Below are 21,934 nucleotides of genomic sequence, written 5' to 3'. Positions count from 1 at the left end.
TCTTCAGAAATCACTTTTAAATAAATATTAAAAACACTGAAATATATTTGATGGTTGATTTTATGTATGTATTTATTTATTTACTCAATTATTCATGTCTGCCACCAGCTTCTTGCGAAAAATACCAAATAAATCAGCTTAACAATTGTATTTAAAGTTAAATTCCGAGTTAGAAAATATTGTAATATTTGCATAAAAATGTAATATAAAGTTTAAATAACTTATTCAAAATATAACATTTTCTCCAAAACTGTCACATGAACGGTTTGTTTAACGTGAACGCTGCCGTGTTGTGGTCACATGATCAGCTCTCCTCGGTCATGTGACCCCGTGACGTCACGTCTTCGCTGCTCCTCTGCTCCCATGCTGCTTCCTCCTCCTCCTGCTCCTCCTCCTCCTCCTCCTGCTGTCAGCTTTCATACCTCTTGGTAGTTTGACCCTTTGAAACACGGGCAGTCTGAGAGGAAAGCAGTGAGGTAAGAATATATAATAACTCAGCTCGTAATAGCTCAACGGTCTTTATTACTCGCGTGAAAACATTAGCTTAGCTTAGCTTAGCGTAGCTGCTAGCAGCCTTGCTGCCAAGGTAAACAAGTCGAGGTAAACGTCTAAAGCTAGCTCATGTATTAAAACAATGCTTGGTTTCTAACTTAAGGAGTTGTTTAACGCCGATGTAACACGACGTTTTGTTCCTCTACCTGTCTTTAATGCTCCCACAAGCGTACAGAAAACCTGTCTTGGCAGGTCAGAGAGCCACATTAAGCACTAGTGAATATTGCATCATTGAGATTGGAAATGTGATTTACAGGAGTGTCCTGGCCAAGACCTCAGCACCACATATGACAGAAAACATAGAGGTTACCAAACAACGTCTCGCAATGAAAAGGTGAATGTAAACTCCCTTTTCCCCCACAACATGGTGCTATGCTTCAGATTATTTCTGACACTTTCCCAAGAAATCTTGAGAGGTCTTCACGTGTCACATGTCTGTTCTCTGTCAGGGATGGAGGTGTTACTCCAGCAGTTTGTTACTGGACTTTCATGAAGTCATGACTCAGTCCAGCAGAGGCTGATAGTGTTGTAGAAAGTCCCCCACAGTCCTGCTTGAGTGAAAGTAAAGATATCATGTTAAATTTCTACTTCGTTCATCCATCTGAATAGTTCTTGATTAAAAGTCTTAAAGTTTTTGATATTAACTGTCCTCAGTTATCAAAGTATAAGTAAAAGTAAATAATACATATATATTTGCATGTATGTATATGCTGTACATGAGGGGTCTACTGTGTATCATCCTGGTAAATTATTAGATCTGATGTTTGGGATTTTTTTGAAAAAATATTGGACTCTGTTTTGTTATCCAGTAGCTGACAAGTAACTAGTAACTACAGTTATCAAACAAATGTGCTAGAGTAATATTTGGCTCTAAATTACAGCACAGTGGAAGTATAAAGTAGCAGACAATGGAAATACACAAGTGAAGTACCTCAAATCTGTACTTATGTACATTACTTGAGTAAATGTACTCAGTTACATTCCATCGCTGCTAATCCCTCGTAGCAGATCCAAAAGCACTGTGTCCTGCAGCACATTTCCCATTATGCAAACTAAAGCCTCCCCTGCTGGTAAACTTCCTTATCATTCAAATTTCACTCCCAAAGTTTCTGACGCAACCGTGTTGTTACAAATTTGTAGCCAAACCAAAGTAACTTTCAGCGTCAGATTTTAAAAAAGTCACAGGAGACATTATACAACTGTTCATAGGCTACATAGAACTTTTCATGACCCCTAAACTGATCTTTCCTTTGTGACAAATCAAATTAGTTGGTCAGTGTGGTTTTTCTGTGACTTTTGAAACCACAGTCAGACCATTTTGACTCCCTAAAATGTGTACCAGTCTTGTTCAATACAAACATTTTTAGAAGGGTCCCTTAAACATATTAAAGAAATACAAACAAACTTTATATTCTATTAGTGGGACATTTTACAATTAAAACATAAACATGTTGCTGTTTTGGTGCTGCAGTTTCTTGGTCAGCATATATGCTAATGCCACTGTATCTGTTTTAAGCTAAAAACTGGCTATACTGAAAATGGGAGAGAGATAATCTCTTTGTTGTAACAAATAAAAAAATAATATTTTATTAATATTATTTTCTCCAATTAAAGACTGTGCTTCTAAACACTTATAGTATACAATAGTATTTTCCCCCATATGTGTGTATATGTGCCTCAGAGGTTTCATCTAATGTTTACGTGAAGCTGTTTCGCCTGACAGAGATGAACAGTGAAAACTTCAGCCTGAGCGAGAAGATAGTGTCCTCCTCCTACATCCGACAGGGGAGCCAGGCGCGTCGGAGCCATGAGCAGCTCATCAGACACTTACTGGAGCAGGTAAAAAGTCTAAAGCCGCCTTCATGTTCACCTGAAGGTCACTGCCGAGTCATTCACTTTTCACTTTGTGCGTACATTCCAGGGAAAGTGTCCCGAGGAGGGATGGAGTGAGAGCACCGTAGAGCTCTTCCTGAATGAGCTGGCTGTGATGGACAGCAACAACTTCCTCGGCAACTGTGGTGTCGGAGAGAGGGAAGGCCGGGTGGCGTCTAGCCTCGTGGCAAGACGACATTACAGGTTCGATTTGACATTAGCTTTACCATGTATGAATAGAGTCTCTATTCATAACATTAGAGGCTGACTAATACTGTATTTGTGAGGCCGATATTGATATTTGAAAGGTAAAACATCAGCTGTTTGCATGAATTGTAACCAAAAGAAGCATCTGAGCATGAAAGTTAACCTTGGAAACAATACTTTAAACCAAAAATAATCTCCTTATTAGCTTTTTCAGCCAATAAAAACACTCAAACTGATCAAAGTTAATAGATTAAAGCTTCACAATGTTCAGGAAGTTTTTAAATTGTCCCTGTTGTGACACTCTACTGTTGTATGTAGGCTGATCCATGGAATCGGTCGGTCCGGTGACATTGCTGCTGTTCAGCCCAAAGCTGCAGGATCCAGTCTGCTTAACAAGCTGACCAATTCAGTTGTGTTGGACATCTTAAAGCTCTCAGGTTTGTATATTTTATCAGTCAAACTAAGGGTGTTATATATTTTGAAAGAACATTCAGTATTTATGCAAAATAACACGAGGATTTATGTTACTTTTTTCTCTTTTTTTACTGTAGTTTGGTTTAGTTGCACTTACATAAAGTTGGGGGACTCACAAGAGTTAGAAAGTGACAGATCAAAAAAGAAAACACAAATTGCCAAATAGATAAAGCACGGGCCGGAAGTCGATCGTGTGTCGCAGTGCATCTAGTCCAGAAAACATGGACGTCTGCAGCAAGCTAATGCCATGTACATGCAGGGTTTCATTCCAGCCCAACACGACAGAAGCTGACGCTCACAAAGACCTCCATCAAATACAAGACAACTGAATGGAAACGGCAACTGCAAAGTTGTCACATCACGTTTCACAGTGCAAACTGTACACTACATAAAGTCAAATATTATGAAAAAGCTGCTCGCTGTTCACTCTGCTGCCATTTTGCTGTGATGTCAGGTGTGTTCAATCTTTAGAGAGCTCCTTCAGAGTTACAGAAGACATAACATAGATGTAAAGCAATCTTGTATTGCTCCTTAAATTCAGGTGTAAATGTGGGAAAAATGTACAGTAAGCGTGCTTTGTTTCCTCTGGATAACAGGTGTCCGGAGTGTGGCGAGCTGCTTTGTAGTTCCCATGGCGACAGGAATGAGCTTGACTCTGTGCTTCCTGACGCTTCGTCATCGGAGACCCAAGGCCCGCTACATCATTTGGCCTCGCATCGACCAGAAGTCCTGTTTCAAAGCCATGATCACAGCAGGTGCTAATCACATCCGTGTCCCATCTCCTGTCACCCTTACATCCTGCTCACAGACTAGACTGGTGTCAGAAATATGGCAGCAGATATTATGACCTTAGAAATTGTTTTTTTGTGCCACGTTAGGTGTCTTTGTTGAATAGAAACACGTACGATCGCTCTCTCTTGCTCATATCTGACTGTTCTCTCAGGCTTTGAACCGGTGGTGGTGGAGAACGTTCTTGAGGGCGACGAGTTGCGGACAGACTTGGAGGCAGTTGAGCGAAAGATCGAGGAGCTCGGAGCCGAGAACGTCCTGTGTGTTCATTCAACAACGTCCTGCTTCGCCCCGCGGGTCCCTGACCGGTAACATAAGTTTTTACTTACCCCATTAGATACTTCTGTTAACATCACAGTAGATGATTTCTAAATACCAGTAAAGTATAACCATTAATCATTATGAATTATCTTGTCTTGTAGGCTTGAGGAGCTGGCCACTATGTGTGCCAAACATAACATTCCCCACGTAGTTAACAATGCATACGGAGTACAGTCGTCCAAATGCATGCACCTGATACAACAGGTATGTGCCAGTCATCCTGATCCATGTGTTGTTTGTATTTTAGAAGCAGTAGAATACTTGTACTTGTCTTCACTTGTGCAGTAATTGCATGTGGCAGCTTGAACTGAAGCTGTAGAAGTATTTACTGTTGTCTGTTCTTTGCTCATTAGTGGCAGATAGAGTGGTTAATTACATGTTTCTTGGACTGCGTTTCATCAGGGGGCTCGTGTAGGAAGAATCGATGCCTTTGTACAGAGCTTGGACAAGAACTTCATGGTTCCAGTAGGTGGCGCCATAATAGCAGGTTTTGACGAGCCCTTCATACAGGAGATAAGCAAGATGTACCCAGGTGAGTATTAATGTTACTGTGGTTGAGCTGGGTGACTTGATATCGTTGAAGTCATTGATAAAATAATAGATGAGTGGATTTATGCACAAGAACATATAGTCATCTGTCCTGTCTCATGTATCTGCAACCATTACAATATGAGGAATTTGATAAATTAATACATGATGGACATGATTAATAAAGTACATTTATGAAAAGAAATCAAGGATATTTTGAAATAATTCTCCAAAATGCTCTCTCATATTTAAAAACGCTGAAATAAATAAAATAAGCTATCTTTGTCGAATGTTTCAGCGTATGATATTATCTAATCACAAAGCAGTGGGGGAAGACTCGGCTTGTATAAGGGATAGTCTTAAAAAAAGATGATCTAAAGGTAAAGGCTTTCTATTTTTTATATTCACAATGTGTCAGTCCATGTCCACAAAAAAGCAGTGGCTCACTGATCTCAAACAAGAGTAAATAGTGTACTCCATTGGGACTATTTTCTGTGGCACATTTAGTGAGCTTGTGAGTATTTACAGCATTAGGTCAATGTTTGTGAGACTCAATGCTCAATGATGTGATTTTCAGAGCAATAAACTATATCAGGCTTTGCAACTTAACAACTTGACTTAGTCCTGGTGGCTTTTTGCAGGTCAGGGTCCAGACAATCGACAAAAAACAACACAACAATAACAACAACAGATAGAAATTCAGTTTAGTTTCTCTAATCTGTCCGGGTTAAACCCTTCAAACCCTTGCTGATCTTGTTTATGATGTAGAATCAAAATGGCGACACCTCTGTTAACATGCCCTCGCCCCCACTCACAGCTACACAGCCTCAGATTTTCGTTTTTTATCAGGCCAGTTCTTAGTGGGACTCAAACAGTGATAGAAAACTGAATCCTGTTTTGCCGTAGACATACATGAGATGCTTCACCCTTACAGCCGCTGCTGCTTCGAAGTGTTTCTGCCTATAATTAGCTGCACACATTTTGTCAAGGTTTCTATAGCTGCTTAACAGAGTCGCTCCTCGACCTTCTCTGTCCAGGTCGAGCATCGGCCTCGCCTTCCCTTGACGTCCTCATTACCCTTCTCACTCTGGGAGCAAGCGGCTACAAGAAGCTGCTGTCCGAAAGAAAGGTGAGCGCATGCAAACACCACCTTTTATGAGGCTGAGTGTTTTAATATATGGGCGTGAAAAAGACTGCAGCAATGTCAGTGCGAATATGTTTCTGTGCGTGCTGTGTCGACATCTTTCCCCCGAAGAAGGGAGGAAAAAAAAAAAAAGCCACAGCTTACATAAGTAGTATTGAATTGCAGCGGATCACATGTTATGACTGTGTGTGTGTGTGTACCTGCATTCTGACTGAGGAATGAGACTGGAGCGAGCGTTGTGCGTTGTGGAGGGGAGGAGTATGCTATAGCAAGATAAAATTGATCCAGAAGTTTCAGAAAACATCCCCTGGTGGCTCGCTGCTTTAAAGCAGAGTTGCTCACAATGCAGCATCCCCCTCTTCTCTTCAAACGGCAGGCACTGCAGCACTCTCACACCTCTGAAGTGCTCTTCCATAAAATGTGCTGTAAATGTTCTGGATTGTTTCTGTTCCTGAAAGATGACTTAAAAGAAATCTAATAAGCTTTCACGCTCTGTTAGTAAAATTCCTACATTATCACAAGCCAGACCTAAACGTTTATATAACACCCAAAATGCCATTAGCGTAAAAACTGGCTCCGTAGCAGAAACATATATCTAGGAAATACCTCTGGCCTCTCGCGTGACCCGCCGCCATCAAGGCTCATCGATTTCTCCTGGTCCACACTATGCATAATTAATGTACAGGACCGGTTTTCCATATTGTCTGCAAAACTGAGTGATTTCCTCACATCCCCCAGACCCACCCACCCACCCCGGGGGGTCGAAAGCTTTTAATAATTCAGACATTTCATCTGTTGAGATTCATTTACAGCGTCGTGTCACCATTTTAGAAACTGTCTCGATATTGAAAAGAACGAACCGATGATGTGTGCTTTTTGTTGAGGATGGGTTTTAGTCATCGCACACACACACACACACACACACACACACACACACACTTATTGTCTGCAGAGCCGTTGCCATGCACTCTCTCCACCACTTGCCGCCCCCCCTTCTCCTCACCAGGGATGATAAAGTCATCCATTGTTATTAGAGAACAAGGGACACTTGGAGACACTTGACATCATTGAACGACTGTTCGTGTTTGACTCATGACAGAGAAAATATTTTCCCTCTCGATGCTTTCAAATTCGAAAAGTATGAGTCAGCAAGAGCACGCTCATACACACACACACACGCGCATTGTTGCAGAGAGCAGATCCTTTAATGTGCGACGCTTCACCGGGGAATCTGGCGCCAGTAGCCAGCAACAAAAACACTGCGATTTGTTGTTGTGCAGCTTCCCCACCTGTCCTGGGCTGCTAACATCTGCGTCCACCACTCCTCCAGTCTCCCACACACTGCTTTGAGAGCCCGAACTAAACACACTTTGTCAGCATACTTTAAACATGTGGATGTTAGACTCTCAGGATAAAAGCATGTGTTTCCGCCTCTCCTGCCTCGCTAATTGATCCCAGAGGTGAGTGTGGAACGCGAGTAAAAAAAAAATCCTTGCCAGAGAGGAAGCGGACACTTTGCTTGTGCTGAAGCTTGGAGGGAAACACACACAGTCAGGCAGGCAGGCAGGCAGGGGAGTAAAGGGGGAGGGTTTCGGACATGGACCGGCCTGCCTTGCGGATAGATTTGCTTGATTAGCAATAAAACCAAGGCTGCTGTTGCTAAAATAAGACTGTGGCAGAGTTTGAAAGGAGCATTGTGCTGCTATTTATAGCTCTTTCGTATGGCCCCTGCTCCCTTCTGGTTCTCTCTCCATGCCTCTTCTCTGTGTCTGCATATCCTGCAGGAGATTTATTCGTTCCTGGCTCAGGAGCTGAAGAGTCTGGCCTCAGCACACGGGGAGAGATTGCTCCACACCCCACATAACCCCATTTCACTGGGTAAGCTCAATGTACTGGCTACAAACTGTCTTGTCCATCCATTTCTGACCTTTTTATTAGTACATTTCCTTCATTTTAAATATTTAACGTCATCATTTTGTGTTTCTGTGTTGCGTATGGCGTCTTTTCTCCTGCAGCCATGTCTCTGGACGGTCTCCAGGCCGAGAGCGACAAGGCAGTGACTCACCTTGGCTCCATGTTGTTCACCCGGCAGGTGTCTGGAGCCAGGTATGAAAACTTTCAAAGGGCGTGGCCACAATCTGGCCCAGTGAAGGAAACATGGGGAGGGAGAGGAAAAACAAGAGGGTGTGGAGGTGTGTGTGTGTTGGGGAGTGAGTCTACGCATCACAAAAGTCAAAAATGGGTTTGTCCACATCCTCAAAAACGAGGGGGATGAGCTGCGTGTTGCCAAACAAAATGGCCAGTTGGAATCCGCAATCAGCCAGATGGATCTGCTGAATACGGTGCAGCTGAAGCTACTTTAGTTGATTAGACTGCCCATCCTGTCAGGGGCCGCCTCCCAATTTAACAGGATGGTTTCCATTATGATCCGCAGAGCGACGTCTCCACAGCGGGCACGAACTGTGACGCAGCATTGACAGCCATGTCCTTGACTCGCACTGCTGGTGTTTTTTCATAGCGGCGGGGAGGCGGATTTGTCAATTCTTCTTTGTTGCCTTCTGCCTCAGTCACTCATGGCTGCCAGAATACAGGATTTCAAGTCGGGGGCTGCTTTTGTTTCTCTTTATTTCCCTCCAATAGTTTTTGACCAAGCACGGGAGCCCATGTAAATATTTTAAATATCCGGGATGAATGATTTATTCGGGTCATTCTGTCCTCCTTGTTTTGTGTTTGAGTTTCTAATGCACTCGTGGCTCAATTGCATTAAAAAGCAGAAAAAGAAACACACGCTTCCTTCCTTCCTGTCTTGATTTCTATCAAGTCAACATTTTCCCATGGTCAGAGTGCAGAGCTGACTCACATCTTCTAGGCTTGTATCTCAGTAGCATGCTGAATGAGATGCATTGACTTCTAAGCTCCAATGACGCATATTAATCTTATAATTTATAGCAGCATAACATACACATTTAATAAATAAAGTGTTTTCAGTGCTAACCATGAATACTGTATGAACAAGCTGGCTTTTTCCCACATCAACAATGAGCTAATCTCTCTAATCAGCACAAGGGGAATGCATTTCCCCACCATAATGGTCTGTCATACACGTAGACTAATGGCTAGCCAGTAATTGATTTCAAATTAAAGTGAGTCTAAACTCTGCTGACGGTGGTTGCAGCCCTGCCTCATTTCAAAGGCGTACGTATTGCTTACAGTTTTGCAGGGTTTCACACTTTGGAACCGGCTACAGCTCGAAGGTTTAGCAGTTTCTCGCATCAAATATCCACCTCTGGAAATACGCAAGGTTGCGTTATGTTGACAATGCAGTGCTGCCTTGTGTCTCTCATTTCAGCTGAAAAGAAAGCCTTTGGCAGAACTGTATCATGCTAACTGCTAATGGTTACCAATAAAACAGGGCCAACAATGGATCACATGACTACTTGAATGCGACAGGGTTTGAACCCATCTAGCATTTTTACCTGACTCTGCAGTCCCCCTCAGTTTCTAGAGAGGTTTATAGTGTCTTCAGCGGATCCCGTTGGGTTTTCTGTCCCACAGCGTTACTGTTTTGGTCTGGGACTCCCTAAAAACTTGTTTTTTTCTCCTGGATGGGTGTGGTTTTGCAGGAGGTAGTAGTGCATGCTTCAGGGAGCTCTGTGTCCGTCTCAACTCGTGCTCTGAGTGCAAATTGTTTTGGAAAGGTTAGTGTATATAACCTCGTCTGTGCGCATGGAAGGTGATATTCTGCCTTGCAAGACCGTTTGGGTGGCTTTATGAGAAGTTTTCTGCTGGGAGACCTTTAGAAAGGTCAGTCTTTAGGTGATACAGTATAAAACTACTCAGTAGTGCAGTAATTGAAATGATGTGCTGGCTGAAGTGGATACTGACTTTGGCTCTGGTGTGGACGAACACAGTTTGTGTCCCGCATGGAAGTTGGGTTTTGTTTTATGGCTTTTTATCATTAGACTTTGTGAATGTATTGTTTTCAGGTATTTACATGAATATTTCCAATTTTCAGCAGAGATTTTGTTAGGTTCAGACAATAAAACAAATAATAAACAACTAGAATAGACTACATCTTAGGTAATAGGTTAAAAAATAACAAATGATAGTTGTTTCTTGGCATGTTGAATACTTATCCTTGCTTGTTTTTCACCCATGTTTCCAGGGTAATACCGCTGGGCAAGGAGCAGACCATAAGCGGCCACACGTTCCGCGGCTTTATGTCGCACTCGGAGGCGTACCCCTGTCCTTACCTCAATGCTGCATCGGCTGTCGGAATCACCCGTGAAGATGTGACACTGTGCATCAAAAGGCTCGACAAGTGCCTGAAGACCCTGAGGAAAGAGGGACATGCTGCGAAAAGTAGTCCGCCAGAATTTCCGTCGTGCCAGGAGGACGCTACTGGAGAATGATTGAGCAGGAATAAAAACACTTTAACTGGCACAGTAGACGGTGAAGTGATTTCGACTTAGATTGAGCCCTCTCCTGCCTGCTCTTACTTCTTGCCTGATTTGAACCGTGTGTGTGTGGGTTTTGAATGGCACTTGCTGATGGATTATCAATTCAGACACTGACTTGAACTCTGCATTAACAGCTAATGATGAAACTGTGCAGGTGTTCACTGTGAACGAATATGACACAAGCCGATGTCAATGCCGTCCTCTGCGAAAGTTTGCTAATTAGTAGACGTACGAACAAAAGCTGCATGCAAATGCTTCTCAGGAGCAGATGGTTGTTCACCACTGATCTAAAATTAGACCAAAGTGCACTGTTGTCCGTATATACTGAAAATGCTGTTCTGTATGATGGATTTTTTTTACTAAAATAGATTATGTATGTTTTTTTTCCCCGTTTTTGATACTGTCCGCTGCTGCAGCACTGTATTCTCTCTCCATGTGAAACACTCTGTTTCAGGTCCTGTCACTTTAAGGTCCCCCCTCCCAAATACCAAGTCTCCTCTGATTGGTCAGCTCACACACGCCTGAGCCATCACTGCTAACAACAACAAAGCAGCTTCACAAAATGAATCCTTACGTACCAAACTAAGCGCTAGGCATAAATTATGGGAATGTGTGACATAGTGTGATGTTGCAGAATTAAAGGCGGGACTACTGATGAGGCGTTTCAGGAGCAGTGTTTTCTGTGGGAGAGGGGAGCTTCTGTTGGGTTCCAGATCGTTTACATGCACAAAAACCTCTACAGGGAAGATATTAAATCATATATTCTATTAGTGAGTCTTTCAGTCTGAAAACAATGCGTTCTGTGAACAGAGTTCTGTTTTGGGAATACATTAGGATCCTCCACTCACTGATACGTGAAGCGATATAGCTTTATAATGTAATATGTCGGTGCAGTGTGTTGTAATGTGATACAAAAGCCTTTGAGCCATTAACTCCATTTGAACCCAGTCTATTGAAGTAGCTCATCGACTTTTAGGCTCTGGAACAGATCGCAAGGAGCAGACACTGAGTGAAGTCCAAACATAGATAGTGTAGTAAACAAACGATTCAATACATATGTAGCTAACTGTAATTTATTATAGCACAGCGTAAGATGAATTTGGCTTGCAGATCTTCAAGGGATTTGATGTGTAATCACAGTCTCCTCAGTGAGGTCTTACTTTTGTCTTATTCCCTCTGCTCTCCTATCACAGTCATTAGGAAGCAGAGCTGGTAGTGCCCCGAGGCACAAAAATAGACTCCCACTAAAGCCTCACTGACTGATGACTAATCTATATTTCGATACTGCACTGTCCAAGTTCTTCCTGCGCCCTCCCCTTCATCTGCTGCGGATTATCAAGGTTGATTGCTCTTTGAAAAGCTCGAAGCCTGTGAAGTAGATGCTGCTGCGCGTTCTACAGATCAAACGCTCACGTCCGGACGAGAACTGGAAGTACCAGCGCTCGTAGTTTGCTGCACATGCACTCGGCCCAGGTGCGCTTGGTTGAAGCAATGTACGTTCAGCACATGTCGGTGTTTCGACCGCAGTTTGCGATGCAGGTCTGACGCATGTGTAGCAGCAGCGCAAGCAAATCCACCCAGCAGCGTTTGAAAGTGGGCTGGAGTCAGACAGATCAGGCTGCTGTATCAGCACACTTTTACTGTTCCCAAGCTGTACTGAGCCATTAACAAAATATAGTGGAAAAACACTATGCAGTGTGACAGCGCCGGCACATTGCAGCACTCTGAAAAGCAGAAAGTGGCATTCAACTGTGTGCACTGTTCAGCTGTAAATGATTGTGGATGTTGGACGGTATGTTGGGCTCACGTGAACGAAGCTGGTTGCTTCTCAACATGCAGAACTGTTGAGCACAGGGATGGGCCGTATGGCTCTTAAATGATAAAATGGTATTCAACCGAATCACTGGATTAAATGTTGGTGTTGTGCAGAGTCAGCATACCTCTGTTTTATAGGTTAGTGGTTTAAAATGTAATAGATTTTTTATTTATTACAAATTATATCGGCTTAACAATTTAAGTGAAAAGTTTAATCTTTATAAAAACGTCCATGACTTTTTTAGAATGTGGATTATATGGTTTGGCATGGACTCCACAAGTCTATCCAAAACCTGATGACTCATGTTGTCCCAGCATGATTCGATGATTTGATTTGTTCCACACAGTCTGTTCCCTTAAAACCTTTAGTCTGGCCATGGTGTGACTTGACTTCATACTGCAGCGGGATAATGACTCAGAACACTTCAAAGCTTCGCAAGAACTACTCGAAGACCAAAAACGATCATGGAGTCTTTACTGTCCTCCACGATCGCCTGAGCTCAGCCCTCTTGAACATTTATGGGGGCACTTGAAAACTAAGATCCTCCCCCCTTTCTGATCATGTGATGCCCTGATGTCACTTACTCATGCTCTGTTGTTTTCCTCCTCTCTCCAGGTGAGCCTGCTCAGGCTGATTGAGGAGTCAATAAAGAGGGGGAGGGGACTCGAGCCTTTCTCTTTTCATTCCTGGCTGACAGCAGCAGCAGCAGCTCATGTAGCTTTGTTTGTTCTTTTGCTTTTTCTGGTGGGTCCGGTGGTTCAGTTTTGTGGCGCTATTTCTGTTGCAGGGTTTAGTTTGGGGAATGTTTGGGTAGGGTAGAGGGGAGAGCCCGGTTTCGACGGCCCTGTAAGGGCTGGACCGAGGTGGCTCCCCTTCTTTTGTTCTTTTTTGCAGGCCCATCAGGTTGTAGTAGTACAAGAAGCTTTGTGAAACACCGTCAGATCATGCTGGGATAACATGAGTCGTCAGGTTTTACAAGAACTTGTGGAGTCCATGCCAGCTGAAGTGCAATGCTGTCATTAAAACAAAAGGGGGACGTCCCAAATATGAAGATTCAGAAGTCGCTCTCCTTTTTGGACCAAACTACTCCAGCAGCGAGAATGTCATCACAGAAATACCCTGAAAATATGACATCTTTGCTTCAACAAGCCACACTGTATGTCCTTTTCTCTATTCCCCATCACCATTTTCCCCGTTTTTCGCTGATGTTGCAGAGATGCTGTGGGGATCGAGAGACAGTCAGACTCACTTTTCTGTGCTGGCCAGTGTTAAAGGACCCCCCCCCCCCCCCTCTATTGATCAACTCTGCTGCAGTGTGTAAATCAGAAAAAGGGCTGCCACTGAGAAACCTGAACAGGGCATCTGTCTATTTTTTTTTAAGCAATCTAGTTATCAGTGTGACGGTGTCAAGCACTGCAAACCGAACTTTCAGGGGATGGTTTTGGGAGAACAGGCCACATTTAAGTGTTTCCCTTATACCCAAATGTTTGTTTACCTTCATCCCTCCTCACCAAAATAGACGGCCTTTAAAAATATTCCTCCTGCATCTGCACTCCACACACTCAATCATAAGTCTAAGTACCCCAGGGATGTTGCTGGATGACAAATAGCCCTTCGCTCCTGGCTCTCAGCAGCTGCCAGCGAGGGTTCAGTGATGACGGAGCACCGGAGCGTCACAAACAGGGCCTAAGATTAACAGACCTTTACCGTAGTTTACCAGTAGGTTCACGAGATACCAGACTGGCACCAGTAAGGACCTTACACAGGGACCAACCTGTTGCCCACCTCAGCTTCAGTGTTATGTAATCGTATCGACCTGGTCCTGTATTTATCTTACAGCAAACTGTTCAGGTAACCTTTAGAGCAGCTGATGATTAAACACGTGTCAGAGCAGGAGTAGCCAATCAGATGCATAGAAACAATCAGTGCCAGCTTTGTTCTTGTTTGCACTCTTGATGGATGCAAATGAATAAAATCACGTGAAAGTATAAAATGAAGTTCCTGCAAGTTTGAAATGATCTTATCAAGACCTGACCTGCCTGTTGAAGTTGGCAGATGTAGAAATACTCGAGAGGAAAACCGATTATAAGAACTGTATGATTTGGTAAAGTGGAAAGGGAGTCCCATTTTCTCTCATATAACACATACTGTGATGATTTAAGAACGTCAGATTTCATGAAATGGCCCTGGAATATTCTAGATGATGGTGAACAACTGGAAATATTTCATTTTAATGTGTGTGCAGCTTGACTCATGAGCCTGGAAAAGAAGGCAAGATGTCCCATTTGATTAGTATCATGTTGTGTCAGTGATCTATGAATTTTGTTTTCGGCAGACCGGTGAGTGAATTGTTCTTTCTTTTTAAAAATGCATGTTGCATTCATGTGTTCGTGGTGTCTTGTAAGCCCACGTTGGCTGATCATAGCTTTACACCGTTCAATAATAAAAAAAATGTAATTTATTCATGCATTGCAATCAAATCCAAATCAAAGCCTTAAAGTACGAAAGAGTGGTGTTATTTTATTTCATTATTACAGTCAAATCGAGGAGGCCTGTGGGGTTCTGTTAAATGTGTTAAGTCTAAAACTTTTTTCATTGGCACGTATCTTTTATTCTGAAGGAGTGAAAATGGAGGATTTTTCACTGCAGTCCAGAGCTCCTTTACTAGGTGTCCCTGTACATATACTGCAAACATACTGTGTATACTGTGTCTGCATGTGTAGCCACTGTAAAGCTCTGCCAGCTGAGCTGCTCTGCACAGACCGCCACAGAGGCGCTGTCCATGGTGCTGCAGCTATGCGCCTCAGAGAGCCTCTGTATGGAGGAGGGGTACTGTACAGCCCACTGTATGTCAATGTAAATGTCCCTATGTAACAGTATATCACTTCCTGGCGTCTCAGACACACGGCTTGGCTTCACACGGAGAGCTCTCGTTGTAAACGCCAGAGAAAATAAGCGACACCTGTGTCCACTTATGTCATACAATGGCAACAAAATGCATACGTGTGTGTGTGACTGACGTCACTGGACATGTATTTTTGGAAAGCTAAATAATGCGTGATTGACAGAAGTCGGTTTATCCGCTCATGTAATGGAGCCAAAGTCCCATAAAAGCCAGATATGTTTAAAAATAGCCATATTTACGCGCTTTGAAGTGTTTCCTCAAAGCAACACCAACTGCATGTGAGACGTTCAGGTACCAGATCCTCTGCGGCAGCCTAATAACGCCTCATTTTGTTTTGTTTGTTTTTTTTGTTGTGTTTTTAAAAAAAAAAAAAAATCGGTGTATAGTGCGTGTCTGTTTAACCAACAGTTCCCCGGCTGGAGCTCTGACTTAATAAATAATTAAAGTGGACGGAGGGGAGCTGCAGCTGATTTGCTGATGTCAGGGAGCCAGTGCAGCATTTCATGGTGCAGGGTGTAAACGCGCGGTGCCATCTGCCTCGATCGGTGCTCCTCAGCAAACCTCACACATGCGAGCCCGGCAAGAAAGATGCTGCCAACTCTCAAGATTTGGGCATTGTTTTGGTTGTCGCTCTGCTTCCTGTCTCAACCGGGTCATTTGAAGAAGGCTTTCCGATGTCCTTCAACATGCAGCTGCTCCAGGGAGTCTATCATTTGCGTCGGGTCCTCCTATGTCCCGAGGATCACCCCCTACGACATCAGCTCTTTGTGAGTAGCCTCTGTGTATGATGTTTTCTCTTACTAAACGAGACAAATCATGCATGTACAGCAATATGGGCTTATTAATATTATTATTTAGTCCCACTGTGTATTTTATAGCGCACACCGTCTTAATTAGAGCTGATGTTGCAAGGCAATGCAGTCCTGACTCCTCTCCACCTCCTCTGGTTAATCACTTTTCAGCATTGCATTTGCTTTGCAGGGCTCCACATTCATCGTCTCTGCTTCTCCCTTGCAGGAGTATCGTCAATGGGACTTTCTCCGAGGTCAAGGAGGCGATGTTTGCTCACATGCCATCCCTCCAGCTACTGTAAGAGCACTTCAGCTGCATGTTATTGCCTCTGTGTTATAAGGCTCGATGAGTTTGGGCCCTACATGTTAGCCAAGGCTCCTGGTGGGACGGAGCAATGCAGGCAGATTGATTCAAAAGTTATTTCAAATATGTCTTTTTTGTGACTGTGTGGCCTATTAGTGTTGGAGCTCAGACAGAAATATCAAACCAGCCATGAATTAATGAAGGGTTTTGAGCTACTGAAGCACATGTATGTCCATTAACCAACTTTCTTAACACAGTAAAGCATTTTGTTGAAGTCTGTTTGGTCCACGTCAAAGCAATAAGCAATTAAAAGAGCTGGACACCTGGAAATAAATAATGGAAATCTGTAGTCTTGAGCTTTCAGTGCAGTCCCATAGCATGATGTACTTCCCAGGGGCCATCAGTCTGCTGTGTTTCACTGTGACGCCAGCCTAAACAAAGGCGTGGCAGAGACAGAGCAAAGCCCTAACATGCGTGATGATTTCAAGTGATCAAGGTTTGTTTACAGGGTTGTGCAATGAAATGCATCATGGAGCCCCCTCGTGCTACACACAAACACTCACATTAGAATGTAATAAAACAATATATACAGTTACTTATGCGCATATGCATCTACAAAGTACCCAGCTAGATGCATATTGTGGTGAGACTGCAGCCTAATATTTCCTTTTTCTAACCATTCCCCCTTAAAACTGAATATTTTCACATGCTATTTGTCTTTTACAGTTTGTTCGGTAATGTGTACAACTGCGTCCTTAAATGGCGATAAAGACTATAAAATATAGTGATATTATAACATGTGTCATGTTTGGGCTCAGAGCATGAAGCTCTACTGAGGTCACTAAGTGGACTTTGTTTGCTAAATGACAATCTTACAAGACAGAGGCCTAAAATGGTTTGTCGTGTTAGCAGCCAGCATCTGTTAATGTCTGCTATTATTCATTTCAGGCTTTTGAATTCCAATTCTCTCACAACTGTACGGGATGATGCATTCTCAGGCCTTCCACATCTGGAGTATCTGTAAGTTCCTCTATTGTTTCAGTAGTACAAAGGCATTCAGTGAATTAGTGTAATTACTCATCACTTTGGCTACACAGCATTTCTGCACACTTAATGTAATCAGTTGTAACTGGATGAAATGGCACAATTTCAATCCCACATAATGAAATAGTCTGTCAGGGATGTTGTTGTGGACATGAGGTTATGTGGTTGGATGTTGGTGTTTCAGTGAGTGGTTGAGGCAGGAATGTATCGACCGTGCGCCCTCTAGTGGTTCAATTTGTGCATGAAAAGAACTGCTCATCTGTCAACACAATCATTTGTACAAATGTGTTGTTTATTACAATCCTCAAGCCTGACTGGACTTAAATTTTACCATATTTTTTTTATGAAAAGGATGTTGTTCCTACAAAAAGATTTGATCTAACCTTAACCTAACCTTATTTTCCTCTGAGAACATCTTGTTTATTCAGTTATGGAAAAGATTATAATGTCTGATTAATATTGTTGACATTATAATCCAAGTTGAACTACATAGTGCCCCTTTAACCTCAAATAATTGAGCCAGTTAAACGTCTAATAGATGTGGCAGCCGTTCATTCAACAAATATAGATGTGTGGTATTCCATCTGTTTTTTGCATAACATTCACAAAAATATCTGTACTTCATTTTTGTTAAAACTGCATAAAATTATGCAGAATCTGGAAATGGAAATTGTGACTTGATGTTGATGGCAGAAAAAGGTGCTGATTGCACTCTTAGTATGTGTTTGTACTACATTTCTTAAAGTAGGATAACTGTGGCTACATGCAATATTATTCATCCAACATGCTTTTTCCCCCCTATCTACCACAGGTTCATTGAGAGTAATAAGATAGAGACCACATCCAAATATGCCTTCAGAGGACTCAGGGACTTGACTCACTTGTAGGTTGCAATCTTTAAAATCATTTCCAAACAAAGACCGTTGAAACGTCTGTTTTGTAACATTTATTTGCTGAACGTGATATTTAATAGGGAGCAGTTGTGGACAAGTGTATGTGATGCTTAATAGTTTGGAGATTTGATTTGAGAATCCTGAAAAATAACTCATGATAATAATAAAAATGACTGAATTTGAATTTTTGGGTGAACTGTTCCTTTAAGGGTAACAGTGTTGAACATTGATGGAAATATACAGTATATAAGAATGATATTGAGTTTTAATCTTTGAGTTGAGGCACTTCATCTGTATCATGTTTTTCCATTGTCCTGCAGTGGGATTATGGTTATTGTGCTATTCCCTGTGTTGATTCATTGCTGTTGGTTCCAGGTCTTTGGCAAACAACAACATCAAAGCTTTGCCCAGGGACCTCTTCATTGACTTGGATTCACTCATAGAGCTGTAAGTTCGTCACTCAGTTTCTTCATCCGTTTTTGTCTATGAACGCGTCCTCCGGCTTGTCGTCTTTGGTTCTCTGTAATGACATACAGTACCTCTCCTCTGCAGGGACCTGCGAGGCAATGCCTTTGAGTGTGACTGCCGCGCCAAGTGGCTGATGATGTGGCTGAAGAACACCAATGCCACAGTGTCGGATGTCGTGTGTGCCGGACCGGAGGACCTGAAGGACAAGAGACTCAATGACATGGCCAGCCTGCACAACGAATGCATCTCAACGGGTGAGAAAACCCTGAGCCAGCTGTCCTCGTCTCTGGTCTAACTCGGATCAGTATCGGGTGACTCAATTGGGTCATCCAGAGAAGTGTGGAGAAAAGGCAAAAGTGGAGTTTTCTCTTTTAAGAATTTTGTTAGTTGTAGAAATATTACAATTAACAATGTGCCTCTCCACAGATTTCGTCCTCCATCAGTCCGTGGCATCTGAGTCTCTCTCCGTAGACACATTCAGTTATAAGGACGATGTCTATGTGACTATTGCTGCTCCCAGCACTGACAACTGCATGGTTTTCCAATGGGACCACATAGAAATGAACTTCAGGACATATGATAACATCACAGGTAAGACAATGCCTCAACAAAGTGCCTCGGAGTACCCTGGTTGAGTTTTACACTCATGCTGGCCTGTGTCTATCCTTCCAGGTCAGTCCATCGTGGGCTGCAAGTCACTTGTCATCCAGGACCAGGTGTTTGTCATCGTGGCTCAGCTCTTTGGTGGTTCCCACATCTACAAGTTTGATGAGGACCAAAGCAGGTTCAGCAAGTTCCAGGACATCGAGGTGTCCAAGATCTCCAAGCCCAATGACATCGAGGCATTCCAGATTGGTTCTGACTGGTTCTTTGTGATTGCTGACAGCTCAAAAGCGGGCCTGTCCACCCTCTACAGGTGGAACGATAAGGGCTTTTATTCCTACCAGTCGCTGCATGAGTGGTACCGCGATACAGATGCGGAGTTCTTGGACTTGGATGGGAAGGCCCACCTTATCTTGGCAAGCCGCTCACAGGTGCCCGTGATCTACCAGTGGAGCCGGAGCAACCAGAAGTTTATCCTGCAGGGTGAGATCCCCAACATGGAGGACGTTGTAGCTGTAAAGCACTTCCGGATCAAGGAGGAACTCTACCTGGCTATGACCCGTTATATCGGTGACTCCAAAGTTCTACGTTGGGGTGCCAAACAATTTGCAGAGATCCAGGCCTTGCCCTCTCGAGGCTCCATGATTCTCCAGCCGTTCCTTTTCAAAGACCGTTACTACCTGGCCCTGGGAAGCGATTACACCTTCTCGCAGATCTACCTGTGGGATAACGAAGAGAAACTCTTTGAGCGCTTCAAGGAGGTGTACATCCAGGCGCCGCGCTCCTTCACTGTGGTTTCCACTGACCGCAGGGACTTCATCTTCACCTCGAGCTTCAAGGGAAACACGCAGATCTTTGAGCACATCATCATTGACTTGAGCTTGTGAGGGGCTGTGCCTTATTGCCTGTCCTGCAATCGAACGTCTTCCACTCAAAAGATATATTTGTGAAGGGAACAGACTTAATGAACTGGCAAATATCAATTCCTACATAGTTTTCTGTCACAAATAAGAGCCGGGTCAAGTAGTGTTTGGAATCCTGTCAGTTTCTCAATGGCCTTGTCCTATTATCTGTTCTCGTGGCCTCTCAGACTTTCAGAGATACGACCATTTCACAAAGAACGAGAGGGACAGTCAAGAGGGTGGACACTTGTACAAGGCAGCTGGTTATTCTCCTAATAATCCAGCCGACATTCCTGGGGTTGGAAAGATTTAAAATACAATTTGATCTATTTGGATGTATACATTTCGGTTTAATCTCCCCTGTGCTAATGGTTTTATACCCCAAAAATATACACCAGGACCTGAGAGAAAGATCATTTTACTACTGAGGGTGTAGCAGGTGTGGTTGCCACTTACCTCATGTCCTCTTACCCTGTGGTAATGTACAGTATGTTGCCTTATCAGCACTGGGGTTCTGTGTTCTGATGGGCCCACAGTGCCTCCCTCTGGCCGTGATAAAGTATCACACCCCTTTGCTTTTTCCATACAGGGAATGTCTTGAAAGCACAAACCTTTAATGATCATAGCTGAGACCCCAGCCCTTAGAGAGTGCTTGTTAAGTGGGAAAAGTTACTGTAGGTGCTATAAATTATGTTGCGTACAGTAAAAAAAAATGAGGACATGTTATGTTGTTTTTGGAGGTGAAATATTCAGGACTGGATATAGCTAATGCCTTTTTAGAAAAACACATGAATGAAAAAAAAAATCCCCATTTACAGGTAGAAAAACCTTTCAGAGGAACTATAAGTTGCAAAGCAGATAGAAGCTCTTTTTATCCATTTAGTGGGAAGGACCTGTGTTTAGGTGATGTCAGGGAATTAAACCTACTAACAAGTTTGAAAACATAAAAAAGAACCACCGTTGTTGGACTACTGATATTTAACTTTTATTTTTAGGCTACAACTTTGAAAAAAAAAAGGCTTCTCACAGCAGAAGTCAGTGGACACCAATAAGATTGAAGGAAACAATATGTTCATGTAAATATATCCACTCAAGTTGAGAGGCTTTTTCAGTCTGTCTTTTTGTTCTTTGAAAATACTGAATGTTGACTTACAAACTACGACCTGTACATAAAACAAGGACTGCAATGCCACTACCTGTTTGTCACACAGAAGTCTGAACTGATCTTTGCACTTACTTTAAAGAAAAAAAAATGTTACTGCAGCTTGCAAGAGCATGACATTCAAAAAAGGGTGTTTGCCAACTTCTTTTTAATGAACCTAATAAACTCAGAAGTCTAAAAGTGCTTCTACTCATAAAGTGAATGGTACTGCAAAGAAAAGAAACTTAATAGAATATGCAAGCTTTACAACATGCAGATTCTTTTGTATGATTTTTGTTTTAAGCATATTGAATGTTACTCTCAAAATATACTGTAAATTTAGTCAGCTGAGTATCAAAATAAATGTGTAAAAGTATGATTGTAAGATGTGTTTTATCATTCATTGATCATTAGCATTAGAGCACTGGCACTATCAGTCACAGTTCATCTGTTCATCATAATTACAAGTTAACAAAGGACATTGGGATCTTAAAGCTGAAACAATTAATATTTGTATGATGATGATTCAAATGAATATGTTAAACTGACAAGAGACAAACATTTTGCACAATAAGTTGAGTGTTGAATGCACAATGTGATGGCTCGAGAACAGGGGTGACCAAACTTTTTTTCTTGGCGAGCCAAAACTGAAACACAATGGTGGGCCATGAACAAAAAGCAACCTTTTTTGTGGCCTTTCATGCCCTTATTTGATAGGAC

At 42.7% G+C, this 21,934-nt stretch overlaps 2 protein-coding genes across 4 annotated transcripts; both read left to right on the top strand.

The window, feature by feature from the left end:
- Positions 1–336: 336 nt before the first annotated feature.
- sepsecs (Sep (O-phosphoserine) tRNA:Sec (selenocysteine) tRNA synthase) lies at positions 337–14,243 on the top strand. Of its 3 annotated transcripts, XM_084343763.1 has the most exons (13): positions 337–476; positions 809–886; positions 2,276–2,391; positions 2,474–2,628; positions 2,950–3,068; positions 3,702–3,860; positions 4,049–4,202; positions 4,317–4,419; positions 4,618–4,747; positions 5,781–5,872; positions 7,672–7,765; positions 7,903–7,993; positions 10,053–14,243. In XM_084343763.1, the coding sequence occupies exons 3-13, from the start codon at positions 2,278–2,280 to the stop codon at positions 10,297–10,299; spliced, it is 1,458 nt and encodes a 485-aa protein (XP_084199889.1). In that variant the 5' UTR covers positions 337–476; positions 809–886; positions 2,276–2,277; the 3' UTR covers positions 10,300–14,243. The 3 variants fall into 3 exon arrangements, with proteins under 3 accessions (XP_084199889.1, XP_084199888.1, XP_084199890.1); XM_084343762.1 differs by lacking the exon at positions 809–886; XM_084343764.1 differs by lacking the exon at positions 809–886 and having other exon boundaries at positions 2,260–2,391.
- A 1,186-nt stretch (positions 14,244–15,429) lies between these two features.
- On the top strand, positions 15,430–21,599 carry LOC311251374 (leucine-rich repeat LGI family member 2-like). Its single transcript, XM_084343761.1, has 8 exons — positions 15,430–15,835; positions 16,086–16,157; positions 17,112–17,183; positions 18,019–18,090; positions 18,476–18,547; positions 18,653–18,822; positions 18,995–19,159; positions 19,241–21,599. Exons 1-8 carry the CDS (start codon positions 15,657–15,659, stop codon positions 20,056–20,058), a joined length of 1,620 nt encoding a protein of 539 aa, XP_084199887.1. The 5' UTR covers positions 15,430–15,656; the 3' UTR covers positions 20,059–21,599.
- The last annotated feature ends 335 nt before the right edge of the window (positions 21,600–21,934 follow it).

Source organism: Pagrus pagrus (genome assembly GCF_965226575.1).
Source record: "Pagrus pagrus genome assembly, chromosome: 22".
Lineage (NCBI taxonomy): Eukaryota > Metazoa > Chordata > Actinopteri > Spariformes > Sparidae > Pagrus > Pagrus pagrus.
This window is presented reverse-complemented; position numbering and strand designations above follow the sequence as displayed.

Bases quoted from the DNA above. Each gene is read 5' to 3' on its own strand.
- sepsecs (XM_084343762.1), top strand. From the start codon at position 2,278: ATGAACAGTGAAAACTTCAGCCTGAGCGAGAAGATAGTGTCCTCCTCC. The intron at 4,203-4,316 runs GTAACATAAGTT...CTTGTCTTGTAG, and splicing joins GCCCCGCGGGTCCCTGACCG to GCTTGAGGAGCTGGCCACTA. The intron at 4,748-5,780 runs GTGAGTATTAAT...TTCTCTGTCCAG, and splicing joins GATAAGCAAGATGTACCCAG to GTCGAGCATCGGCCTCGCCT.
- LOC311251374 (XM_084343761.1), top strand. From the start codon at position 15,657: ATGCTGCCAACTCTCAAGATTTGGGCATTGTTTTGGTTGTCGCTCTGC. The intron at 15,836-16,085 runs GTGAGTAGCCTC...TCTCCCTTGCAG, and splicing joins CCCTACGACATCAGCTCTTT to GAGTATCGTCAATGGGACTT. The intron at 18,091-18,475 runs GTAGGTTGCAAT...TGTTGGTTCCAG, and splicing joins CTCAGGGACTTGACTCACTT to GTCTTTGGCAAACAACAACA.